Genomic DNA, 13,146 nt, shown 5'->3' on the forward strand with positions numbered 1-13,146 from the left:
TGCTGTCTTTGCTTAAATTGGATCACTGCCCCAAGAAAGAAATTAGAGGAGGTCATTCCAACTCTTTACAATTCGTGATTCTATTAATACTTGGAAGGCCAAACTCTATCTCCAGTCAAGCTATCTTGTACATTGCCCTGTGATTGGCTTGCATCTTTCAATTAACACCTGGAAGAGAGGCTGCTTAGACAAGCCAGCTCTTCCTATTTACTCTGAGTTGTGAGAAAACTTCCAGGTCTAACCCCAATCAGGTAATTATTTTCCTCTTTTGTCCTAGCTGGCACCCAGTGCCTTCTAGACACTTAATTCTCATTAATATCTAACCTTCCTTTGCTGATGCCTAAACTGAGCAACTGTGGGGGTGGAGGGGGGGGGGAAGTTGCAGGGCTATAAACTTGTCCAATGAAAGCAACCCCTTTGAGTCGTGATATCCTTCTGATGCTGTAAGTATGTTCAGGGGCAATTTCTTAATAAACCCTTTTCAAGATTTATTACCATCCTGGCATCTCCCTTTGTGTTCTTTCTTTGGTATCATCCTGCAAATTATAAGCGTTGACACACAGATTAAAGGCAACATATGTATGTAGTTAGAGGCCATGATCCCCGTCTTGGGGAAGCAACTTAAAGATGTTACATTTGCATAGCAAACAAACTCATTTAAGGATCCGACAAGCTTCCTTAAAAGAATATACATCATCTTCAATGGTATGAAAGAAATGTTTAAAAGGTTTTAAAGATTAGATAGATTGCAGTCTCTCGGCTGCTGTTGGAACACTTTATTAAAGTAGCTTGTTTCATTCTGAGATTGTTTCACAGTGGTGATTAAACAGGCTGGTTAAAATACCTTTTCTAAAAAATGAAAAAAAGTTCCAAGAACAATCCAACTAAAATTTGGAACTATTAGTTTCCCATAGACACTTATAGACAAATATTAGTTTTCCTTAGATATCTTCCTTTGAATTAGCCCCATTTTCCAGAGACAACATGAAGATGCTGTTATAGATCCTGCAACAATTGCCACCAAAGTTTTATTTTTTTAAAAAAAGTATACAGCACTTTCTGGCCTTCTCCACAGAACTCTTTACCAACTTGAGACTCTTGAGGTGAAACTTCTCCAACTGTGCAATTCACTGCTAATTGGATACACAACCTCCAGTTGCCTCAGGAAAATCAAGCTATTTTGAAATTGTACGAAGTGTCACCAGGTGAGCACATTACAGGACCACCATTTTTTTTTTTCACATGCAAAAACAAGTGCTGTACCAGTTCAGGGAAGAAATTTTCGTGTTTCTGCAGGGGGAAATGAAACAAAGATGAAGAAACCAGTGGACTAACACAATTCTCAGTGTTAGTTAATTTATAGACTGTTTCCAAAGCAAGGAACATGGACGTTCTAATGCCTTTGGGGGCAGGAAGCAGAGTGTCTTATATAATTTAGGTTGAGTTCACACATGCTAAGCCATGGCTTGCTTTAATCAGGATCTGATTAACACTGTGACCTGCTTCACATTATGGTTAAAACCTTACGGTGTATTGTTTTGCTAGGTTTAGGCTTGGTGTGCAGTGTGAACTCAGGCACTGTGGCTTAGTCAAGGAACTCGGTCTAAACCGTAACTTGGTTTAACATGAAATCAGGTCATACAATTTGAGACACCACTTCCCAAACTTTTTCCTGCATTACCCAAAACCACTTGTCAGAAAGTCCTTTTTCCCAATGTAGCTAAACCCCTTTAAGTCAATTTAATGGGTTGGTATGTAAATAAATAAAATCCACTTTTACCCAATTTGGGGTTATTTACCAGGCTTGGGAAGCACTGCTCTATACTCTCGTTTATAGTTCACACACGACATTAAACCAAGCCTTATTACAGGGCGAACCTAGCAAAAGTCCCTCAACAGAGCTACGGTACTGCGGATCAAAATGATTTTTTTCCATCTGGACTAAGGTTTCTTTTTAAGGGTGGGAGGTAAGGCAGGCTCCCCGTCTGCTAGTCAAAAGGTGTAAAGTAAGCCTCCTCACCCTGAATATTATGAGAATTTTATCAGTCAAGTACTAAAAAGACAGAAAGTGCATTTCCACTTGTGAAATGCAGGAGAGACCATCATGCTACCACAAGGCTAAATGTCCTAGACCAAGAAAAGTTGATTTTAATGGCATTTGGCACCTTCAATCAATTTCAAGAGTATTGAGAGACTTTATAAGGCAGTGTTTCTCAACCTTGGCAAGTTTAAGATGGGTGGACTTCAACTCCCAGAATTCCCCAGTTGTGCTGGCTGGGGAATTCTGGGAGTTGAAGTCCACCCATCTTAAACTTGCCAAGGTTGAGAAACACTGTTATATGGTATCAGAAGACTGTCATTCCTGCTGTAACAAACTAACAAGGGTATGCTACTGGAGCAATCCAAGTCCAGGGGATTTCTTAGACTGTGCAGCTCTTCACTTATCCTCATGCTCCTCGTCCAGTCTTAGAAGGTCATCTTCCTCTTCCCCATTCAGGTCTTCTCTTGGACCCATTGGGGTTTGGGAAGAAAGATCTCCAAGTGACAGCCTCCAGTCTTGTGGGATGAGGTGGCGATTCCTCCGTACGAATGTGAACATTTTAACATTGGCTGGGGAAAGGTTCTTGGGGTGATCTCTTGCTCCAGATGAACTGGGAACACCGGAGAGGTCTTCAGAGGATGACGAGGTTGGTGGGCACCCAAAGTGGAACACCGCAACCCTGAAGAGAGCTGGCCACAGCCCCATCTTCCCTTGCCAATACAGCATTGGATCGGCATTTTCCCCAATATGGTCCACATTATCGTGGAGGTATTCTTCCATTTCCCGAAGGGCTGCGGCTGCTCCCCCTTCAGAAGCCAGGCCTGAGGCAGGACCACTCTTGGTAATCGCCCTCCAGCGTTTCATGGTGAACTGCCAAGCTGCCGAGCCAGGAGAGCTGCTGGAACTGTGGATTGGGTCCTGAGAAGGGTGACCAACTGGGGAGAACTCCGTATCTGACCCAGGAGGCACATAGGACCTGGTGGCCAAGTCAATAATGTGTTCCTTCAGCAGGGCTGCATCGCTCAGGTCTGTCCCACCAAGCTTCATGGTGGTGATGTCTCTGAATCGGGGGTCAAGGAAGGCTGCAATCCGATACATCATATTGCCCTTCATTTCCCTCAGCTGACTGTCAGCCTCAAGGCAGTCCAGTGCCTGTGTGGTCAGGTGAGCTGCTGTGTTATTATTTTCTTGGTAGTATCTGGTCCTCAGTGCCCTGAGCTGTTCCTCCAAGAACCACAGGAGAGGAAGCGCTTGGCAGAGAGTTGAATCTGGTCGAATAACCAGCGCAGCGGCATCTTCGAACGGCTTCAAGATCTCCACCAAGCACTTCGTCACCTTCCAGTCCGCTGGTGCCAAGAGCAGATGGGAGCCATCTTCATCCTCATCCAGCATTGCCCCAATGGCCTGGCGCTGCCTGAACAGGCACTCCAACATAAGCAAGGTGGAGTTGGACCTCGTCTGAGTGTCTTGCCCCACAGGCTGGTGCAAGCCCAAGTTGGCTTGCACTTCTAGGAGACGACGTCGGACGGCGGCCGAGCGGCGGTAGCAGCTGCAGATCCTCCTAGACGTCTTCAGGAGGCGTCCAACTTGAGCATCCACAGCCAAAAATGCTTTCGTGACCAGCTTCAGACAGCGGGCCAGGCAAGGAATGTGCTTGAGGCTCAGTTCTCGCACTGCCCTTGCCGCATTGGTCCCGCCGTCAGAGACCACACCGCCCGTCTTCAGATCGCACAGCCAGTCCTGCAGGACTTCCTGCAGTTTGTGGCAGACGTCCTCTGGGGAACAGCCACCCTCAAAAGCACACACCGACAGGGTGGCGTGTTGCCGGCTGAGGGTACCTGCCAACTCGGCGATCCAGTGCCCTGTCACAGACATGTATGTGGCTGTTTGCCTGCCACCCCAGGTGTCGACGGTGATATGGACTGTGCGCCCGACGCTGCAGGCCACCGCTTGCCGCACAGCCCGAGACACCACTTTGGACAACTCAGGCACTGCCTTGGTGGCGAAGAACGCACGGCTGGGGATCCTCCAACGAGGCTGGGCAGTGGCCATCAGCCGGCGAAACCCTTCGCTCTCCACACAGGAAAAGGGCTGCATGTCCACCGCTAGCATCCACGCGGTGTCAGACGCCAACTGGGCTGCAGTTGGGTGGGTGGGAGGGTAGTAGGGCTGGTTCCTCTCCTGCCGGGCAAATGGGAAGGCTGGGGCAGCTGGTTCGGTGACCACCATGGGAGTGCTGTGGGACCTCTCCTTAAGGGGCATCAGGGGTGACGGAGGAACCACCGCGACGCCGGGCAAGTGGAGGCCATGGTGGACCTTCAAGTGCTTATGGAGAGCTGTGGTGCCAGGTCGGGTGCCTCCGTCCTTTCCCCTCCTCACCCGTTTTTGGCACGTGCTACAAACGGCCACGCATGGCTCCCGTGGGTCCAGAGTGAAGTAATCCCAGACAGCAGAGGTGGTTTTCTTGTGCACGGGTGGTGGGGCTCCCCCTGCTGTCAGTAACTCCCGGTCACGCCCCCGCTTGGAGTGAGCTGAAGCTGGGAGGTGGGTCATGGGTGTGAAGAAATGGAGCATCTCTCTTCCTCCGGGAAGAATGGACCTGCCCATTGTAGCTGGAGATGCATAGGCTGGTAGAGGGGGAGGGGCAGCAGGGGGTGGAAGAATATGTGGGGGGGACGGAGATGCTACCTCAGCCACCTCTTCCTCCTTCTTTAAGTAGGAAAGCATCTCGTGGACTTCGGAATGGCAGTGCTGTTTCACTACCATTGGGACAGGCATTGTGGGCATGGAGGAAAAGGTCCCCAGCTCAGCAGGGTCCACCTCTTCCTCCTCTTCCTCTTCTTTTTCCTTCAAGTAGGAAAAAAGGTCATGTACTGATGACTGGCAGGGCTTCTCTTCTTTCATCCCAGGCTCCAACGATCCAGCAGGAGCAATCACCATGGCCAAAGGCTCTTCAGAGACACCTCCTTCCATTGCACTGGGGAAAGGGGACTCCTGAAGATGGACAGGCAGAGCTCTCCTGCTAAATGCTGCAGGTTGGGATCGTCTCCCCCGGCCACGCCTTGGCATCATGGTGGAGTCCTGCAATGGGAAGCCCAAAGACAGAATAGTTTAGTTTTCCGCAGCCTCAAATCCAGCGGCTTTCCCCGCTGGAAACCTGGGCCTTCATTAACATAGGGAAACAGTTTTATCTTTACACTTGAAAAGCTTAGTCTGCTGTTGGGGTGAGATGCAGTCCTGTTCCTGTTGATCTTCTACAGACACTAGACACTCTCTACCACAAGAACGCACCACCTGTTTCTTCACTTCTGGCATCTATCACTATCGGTCATGCTGGCTAAACTGCTAAATGTCATTGCTGACTTGGTTCGGCTCTCCCCGTCACACACCTCTTCATCCCAAACCAAATGGACACCACGCACCACGCCCTCTGCAGCTGCACTGTACACTCTCCAGAATGATAGTGGGAATGGTTGGTAGTAAAGGAAGAAAATGAAGGAATGGGCAAAGAGTACAAAATCAGTATGTTATTCTCCCACCTTCCTGAAGTCAAGTGACTTAATAGGTGGTGGTAAGTATCTAGCTGGCCTTGTCCAGGCTCAGAAGCCAAGCAAAAAAGGATTAGTTACTACTTGGGTGGAAGACTCCTAGTAAATGTCATGGCATAGGGAATTTGAACCAAATTGGAAAAAATCTTGGAAAAAGCATTGGTAGACAACTTCCATCTTGTGTCCATGAAGGCACCAGGAGTTGAGCTGAACTCAAGGAATTTTTTCCCTGTTCAAGAGGTCAAATATCTGGATAATCTGTCACATCTGCCCTGAAGATCTCTTCTCAGTGACATTCAGGAGCTGCTACAGAAGATTTTATTAATAGTTCTGTGTAATGTTCTTTCTCCAGAGTTAGAAAGAGAAATCCAAATCCTTCTCTGTGCCCCTTTGAATCTGCAGCTTCCTTGGCATCAGAGACAATGGGACAGTAGGAAGCCCCTACTTAAAGAGACCAGTTTAGGTCCTACAACAGTCCTTTGGGTATTGTAAGAAGAGAGCTGTGTAGTCTGTGCTGGCAAACATCAGGGGCAGTTCGGTATCCCTTTTGCTGACTAACACATTTTAATAAAAGGCGGAAGCTTTCATAAGCCTCTGATGAAGTGAGCTAGAGCTCACAAAAAATGGCACCTTTTCATAAAACATATATTAAATGAAATTAATCAGGACTCCTGATTTTTTGCAGCCAACTGAATGTTTCCTGAAGGGACAAATTCCTTTGCTGCGGCTGCGGGCCTCACAGTTGTACACTGCAGCTTTCACAGATGCCAGGACTACAGTAAGTCACAAATACACTCTTGAGTTAATCAACAGATTAAAGATGCAACTTTTCAAATGGACTGATTCATTTCTTAAAACAATTGATACTCAGATTCTCATCAGCAATGTTCTTAAAGGAGCTTCCAGTAATCATAAGACAGGCTAAAACAGTGTTTCTCAAATGTGGAACTTTAAGATGTGTGGACTTCAACTCCCAGGATTCCCCAGCCAGCAAGGCTGGCTGGGGAATCCTGGGAGTTGAAGTCCACACATCTTAAAGTTGCCAAATTTGAGAAAGTGAACAACCCATTAAAAACAAGAGTTATTAGGGGCAGTTAAGAAACAAAAGAGGCAAAATCCAGCCATCTGCAAAAGACAGATCTTAGGAATATCTTTTTGAGACTGGATTTGAAACATTTGGAAGATTGGCATGTAATGCAGTAATTTGGACGAAGGTCAGCCAGGTTCAAATCCCACCATCATGGAAATCTGTCAGTGACTTCCGGCCAGATTCTCTCCCCAAGCAAGCCTACCTCACAGAGTTGTCCTTCGGGGGGTATAAAATTAGGGGAGACCTCTAAGGAAGCCCTCTTGAGGCAGGGTATCACAAAGATAGGTGGGATGCAAGGGCCACAATCTCCTTCTCCAGCAAACAAAAAAATGAAACCTTTATTTTGGTTTAAAGATGCCAGTAATCAAAGCATATAACTCTCCCCCCCGCCCCTTCATTTAATTCCTAAACAGAACTCTCCCTGGGTACGAGAGAGCGCTTCTCAGCAGAACAAAAAAGTCGATTTACGCTTTCCCCCCCTTATTAAAAAAGCAGACAGAACCAAAACGCCCCCAACCCCCCAAATAAGGCGAGGCACACTCACCACCTTAAGATGGAAGTCAGCTCCGGCAGGAACCCCGACACTTAACCCGCCACTCCCTGAGCCGGGATGCGCCAAGAAACGAATCCCGGCCCAAGGAAGGGCGAGAGGCCGCCTCGCCTTGCGGAAGAGGGTGGGCAAAGGCCGCGCGCGCCCCGCGGAGCAAAGGCAGCGGGCACGCGCTTAAAGATGCAGGCTCCGCTTCGAGATTTTAAAAAAAGAAAAGTGGAGGGGGGGGGGGGAAGAGAAACATAGACCCGGAAGAAAATACTGGAACACCCGGATGTTTTTTGTTTTAAATTTAAAAAGAAGAAACTCTTTTTTTTTTTTTTTAACTTCTCCTGTCCTGTCCTCTCCGGGATCACGTTTTGGAGGCCTCTTTCGATATGGCCGTAATAAAGATTTGATGTGATGTCTCTTCTCGAGGCAGGAGCAGGACGATACTCTGTATTTGAGAATAATGCATTTCAGGGCGGTAGAAAGGGGGGGGAGGGAGGAATCTTCCGTCCCGTGTGAATGCATGGACTTGAAGGGATATCAGCTGAAGGAATGGTTAACCAGGGTTCACTTGGCACCAGCCAGCAGCGGTGCTCCAGCTTCCATCGTTCGCGGCTTGGCTGCGGCTGTTGGGAGCCAAAATCCAACCCAGCGGAAGAGCGTCTGGGGTGGAGAAGGCTGCCATTCAGGGAAAGCGGAACACACCGCATGGGTTCCAAACCGGGCAACGATTTCTCATTATGTTGAAGAGGAGGGCGAGGAGGAGACTTCAGTTGTCCTATTTCTGGTCCACCGCGCTAATTTCAGGCATTTAATTATTTCCCTTTCTTCAACGGCTCCACTCGAGGCAGAGGAAATACAGAGCTTTTTCAGAAGAAAGAACTTAATAGATGGTTCGGTATACTGTGTCAGGGTGGCCTTAAAAAGGCTCAGATCGCACGTGAATGTGGTGAGCCTTAGGATGCTGGGTTAAATTTAATTAATTAACTAAAATTTTAAAAATTGGGGTTCATGGTTCACGTCTCCTTCCCTAGCCCATGGAGAGAGAGATGCTCGAAGGAGCCTCTGCATTCGCGCGGACCAATCGCCTCTCCGAGTTTGAATCCTGCGCATTTGCATACTCGGCGCGACGGAGAGTGACGGAGCCGCCCTCTGGACCAATGACAACTCTGTGCTTCGGCGACTCAATCCCTGCGTGGCCTATAAATAGGGGAGCGACTCCGTCGCCGCCACATTGGTTTCTGCGGTTGGGTTAAAAGGAGGTGAGGATGCCCGAGCCGGCCAAGTCCGCTCCCGCGCCCAAGAAGGGCTCCAAGAAGGCCATCACCAAGACGCAGAAGAAGGGCGACAAGAAGCGCAAGAAGAGCCGCAAGGAGAGCTACTCCATCTACGTGTACAAGGTGCTGAAGCAGGTCCACCCGGACACGGGCATCTCCTCCAAGGCCATGAGCATCATGAACTCCTTCGTCAACGACATCTTCGAGCGCATCGCGGCCGAGGCCTCCCGCCTGGCGCACTACAACAAGCGCTCCACCATCACCTCCCGCGAGGTCCAGACGGCCGTGCGCCTGCTGCTGCCCGGCGAGCTGGCCAAGCACGCCGTCTCCGAGGGCACCAAGGCCGTCACCAAGTATACCAGCTCCAAGTAGGCGCGCCTGAGACGCGTTTCCTCAACCAGACCCAAAGGCTCTTTTAAGAGCCGCCTACTGTCTCAACGGAAGAGCTGTTCTCGTGGCTCTTAGTTTTTGTTGTTGTTTATTCGTTTAGTCGCTTCCGACTCTTCGTGACTTAATGGACCAGCCCACGCCAGAGCTTCCTGTCGGTCGTCAACACCCCCAGCTCCCCCAGGGACGAGTCCGTCACCTCTAGAATATCATCCATCCATCTTGCCCTTGGTCAGCCCCTCTTCCTTTTGCCTTCCACTCTCCCTAGCATCAGCATCTTCTCCAGGGTGTCCTGTCTTCTCATGTGGCCAAAGTATTTCAGTTTTGCCTTGAATATCATTCCCTCAAGTGAGCAGTCTGGCTTTATTTCCTGGAGGATGGACTGGTTGGATCTTCTTGCAGTCCAAGGCACTCTCAGAATTTTCCTCCAACACCACAGTTCAAAAGCATCGATCTTCCTTCGCTCAGCCTTCCTTATGGTCCAGCTCTCGCAGCCATATGTTACTACGGGGAACACCATTGCTTTAACTATGCGGGCCTTTGTTGTCAGTGTGATGTCTCTGCTCTTAACTATTTTATCGAGATTTGTCATTGCTCTTCTTCCAAGGATTAAGCGTCTTCTGATTTCCTTACTGCAGTCAGCATCTGCAGTAATCTTTGCACCTAGGAATACAAAGTCTTTCACTGCTTCTACATTTTCTCCCTCTATTTGCCAGTTATCAATCAAGCTGGTTGCCATAATCTTGGTTTTTTTGAGGTTTAGCTGCAAACCAGCTTTTGCACTTTCTTCTTTCATCTTCATCATAAGGCTCCTCCGTTCCTCTTCGCTTTCAGCCATCAAAGTGGTATCATCTGCATATCTGAGATTGTTAATGTTTCTTCCAGAGATTTTAACTCCAGCCTTGGATTCCTCAAGCCCAGCTTGTCGCATGATGTGTTCTGCATACAAGTTGAATAGGTAGGGTGAGAGTATACAGCCCTGCCGTACTCCTTTCCCAATCTTAAACCAGTCTGTTGTTCCGTGGTCTGTTCTTACTGTTGCTACTTGGTCGTTATACAGATTCTTCAGGAGGCATACAAGATGACTTGGTATCCCCATACCACTAAGAACTTGCCACAATTTGTTATGGTCCACACAGTCAAAGGCTTTAGAATAGTCAATAAAACAGAAATAGATGTTTTTCTGAAACTGCCTGGCTTTTTCCATTATCCAGCGGATATTGGCAATTTGGTCTCTAGTTCCTCTGCCTTTTCTAAACCCAGCTTGTACGTCTGGCAATTCTCGCTCCATGAACTGCTGAAGTCTACCTTGCAGGATCTTGAGCATTACCTTACTGGCATGTGAAATGAGTGACACTGTTCGATAGTTTGAACATTCTTTAGTGTTTCCCTTTTTTGGTATGGGGATATAAGTTGATTTTTTCCAGTCTGATGGCCATTCTTGTGTTTTCCAAATTTGCTGGCATATAGCATGCATTACCTTGACAGCATCATCTTGCAAGATTTTGAACAGTTCAGCTGGGATTCTGTCGTCTCCTGTTGCCTTGTTATTAGCAATGCTTCTTAAGGCCCACTCAACCTCACTCTTCAGGATGTCTGGCTCTAGCTCACTGACCACACTGTCAAAGCTATCCCCGATATTGTTATCCTTCCTATACAGGTTTTCTGTATATTCTTGCCACCTTTTCTTGATCTCTTCTTCTTCTGTTAGGTCCTTGCCATCTTTGTTTTTGATCATACCCATTTTTGCCTGGAATTTACCTCCGATGTTTCTAATTTTCTGGAAGAGGTCTCTTGTCCTTCCTATTCTATTGTCTTCTTCCACTTCCGTGCATTGCTTGTTTAAAAATAATTCCTTATCTCTTCTGGCTAACCTCTGGAATTTTGCATTTAATTGGGCATATCTCCCCCGGTCACTGTTGCATTTTGCTTTCCTTCTTTCTTGGGCTACTTCTAGTGTCTCAGCAGACAGCCATTTTGCCTTCTTGGTTTTCTCTTTCTTTGGGATGTATTTTGTTGCCGCCTCCTGAACAATGCTGCCAACTTCTGTCCAGAGTTCTTCCGGGACCCTATCTACTAAGTCCAGTCCCTTAAATCTATTCTTCACCTCCACTGCATATTCCTTAGGAATATTAGTGAGCTCATATCTAGCTGATCTGTGGGTCTTCCCTAATCTCTTTAGTCTGATCCTAAATTGTGCAAGAAGAAGTTCGTGATCTGAACTACAGTCAGCTCCAGGCCTTGTTTTTACCGACTGTACAGATGTCCGCCACCTTTGGCTGCAAAGGATGTAATCAATCTGATTTCGGTGTTGTCCATCTGGTGAAGTCCATGTATAAAGCCGTCTCTTAGGTTGTTGGAAGAGAGTGTTTGTTATGCAGAGTGAATTGTCTTGGCAAAATTCTATCAGCCTGTGTCCTGCTTCGTTTTGTTCTCCCAGGCCATACTTACCTGTAATTCGAGGTGTCACTTGACTGCCCATTCTCCTGTGATGAAAATAACATCTCTTTTAGGCGTGTTGTCCAGTAGGTGCTGCAGATCCTCATAGAACTGCTCTACTTCAGCTTCTTCAGCATTTGTGGTTGGGGCATATATTTGGATCACTGTGATGTTAGATGGCTTGCCCTGAATTCGAATTGAGATCATTCTATCATTTTTTGGGTTGTATCCAAGCACTGCTTTAGCCACTTTACTATTAATTATGAAGGCTACTCCATTTCTTCTGTGGTCCTCTTGTCCACAGTAGTAGATCTGGTGGTCATTTGATGTGAAGTGGCCCATTCCAGTCCATTTCAGTTCACTGACGCCCAGAATGTCTGTCTTTAATCTTGACATCTCACCAATAACCACATCCAATTTGCCCTGGCTCATAGATCTTACATTCCAGGTTCCGATGGTGTGTTGATCCTTAGAACATTGGATTCGCCGTTCACCACCAGCACCGTCGGCCGCTAGCCGTCCTTTCGGCTTTGAGCTAGCTGCGTCATCACGTCTGGGGCTAGTTGAGCTCATCCTCTGTTCCTCCCCAGTAGCATTTTGACCATCTTCCGACCTGGGGGTCTCATCTTCCGATGGTATACTGACATATCTCTGGTTGTACTGATCTATTTAGTTTTCACAGCAAGAATACTGAGGTGGGTTGCCATTACCTTCCCCAGGGATCGCATTTAGTCTGACCTCTCTGTCATGACCTTCCCGTCTTGGGTGGCCCTTCACGGTTTAGCTCATGGCATCATTGAGGTGCTCAAGCTCCAGCACCACGACAAGGTAACGATCCTTTGCTGAAGTGGCTCTTAGTTTAGCTAAAGAAAATAAGACCAGTTTACACAGGAGGAGCAGCATCTTAGTTCTCATTCCTAAGATTTGCTGTGGCCTGTTTACATTTCCTCCTAGCTGGTAGGTCTCCCCCGCTTTAATTTCCCTTTGTTTTAGGGAGACCCCCAAATTACACCTATGCTTGTTTTGTGCAAATGTATCTTGGTTATTTAGTTAGCAGGACCTTAAAGTTATCAAACAGACTTTATCACAGCAAAATGTTTCCCCAAAATGATACTGAAGACCTTCCCCCCAAAAGAGAAAAGAAGCGCCTGCTTGAGTTGCTCAATATTGCCCTAGACTATTTTTTTCCTGTGTCATATGGCTTCATTTTTTTTGCAGCTCCCTGCAAACTTCAGAGATGCTGCTCTTTAGTAGATATTTCACTCAGCAGCTAAGCCCAGATTGTTATTAGCTAGTTATTTAGCTTTTTTTTCATGAGCAAAAGTAGCTTTGTGTTACCAAAGGCTCTAATATATTCAGCTGCTCTTGAAAGGTTGGGAGTAAAATGTTTCTCTTGCTTCTGGTCTGATTTGTCTGGAGGCATCAGGCTGTTGAAAATTGTCTCCAATTCTCCCCGTAACATATTATAACAATGTTCCTTCAGACAGAGTTGGGTTTTGTTAGAATCTAAAGAATTCGGAGCAAAAGTGTCTTTAAGGCTGAGCTTGTCTATCATGTCAGCAAGAATGTGAGACTCTTAATTTCAGACCGTAGAGCTGAGTTACTTTCCTTACCTTTAAGAGATAAATAGGCACAATAAAAAAAATTACATGTCCCTTCTTCATCTTACCATTAATGACTAATTCTCAAATTACAAATGTATAATACACTGTCTATCACATGGATGTCCTAAACAGATTGGACAATGCAGGTTTCTATTTTTATAATTCCTAAATAATTTGCGGCTTATGTGTGAAATCATGGTTTAAACCTAATGTTTAAGTTAC

The 13,146-nt window shown here is 46.9% G+C and overlaps 1 protein-coding gene across 1 annotated transcript; it reads left to right on the forward strand.

Moving 5' to 3' along the window:
- The first annotated feature begins 8,485 nt into the window (after nt 1-8,485).
- Nucleotides 8,486-8,892, forward strand: LOC134495848 (histone H2B 1/2/3/4/6-like). The gene has a single exon (XM_063301513.1). The coding sequence runs from the start codon at nt 8,486-8,488 to the stop codon at nt 8,864-8,866; it is 381 nt and encodes a 126-aa protein (XP_063157583.1). The 3' UTR covers nt 8,867-8,892.
- The last annotated feature ends 4,254 nt before the right edge of the window (nt 8,893-13,146 follow it).

This window comes from Candoia aspera, chromosome 4 (assembly GCF_035149785.1).
Source record: "Candoia aspera isolate rCanAsp1 chromosome 4, rCanAsp1.hap2, whole genome shotgun sequence".
NCBI lineage: Eukaryota > Metazoa > Chordata > Lepidosauria > Squamata > Boidae > Candoia > Candoia aspera.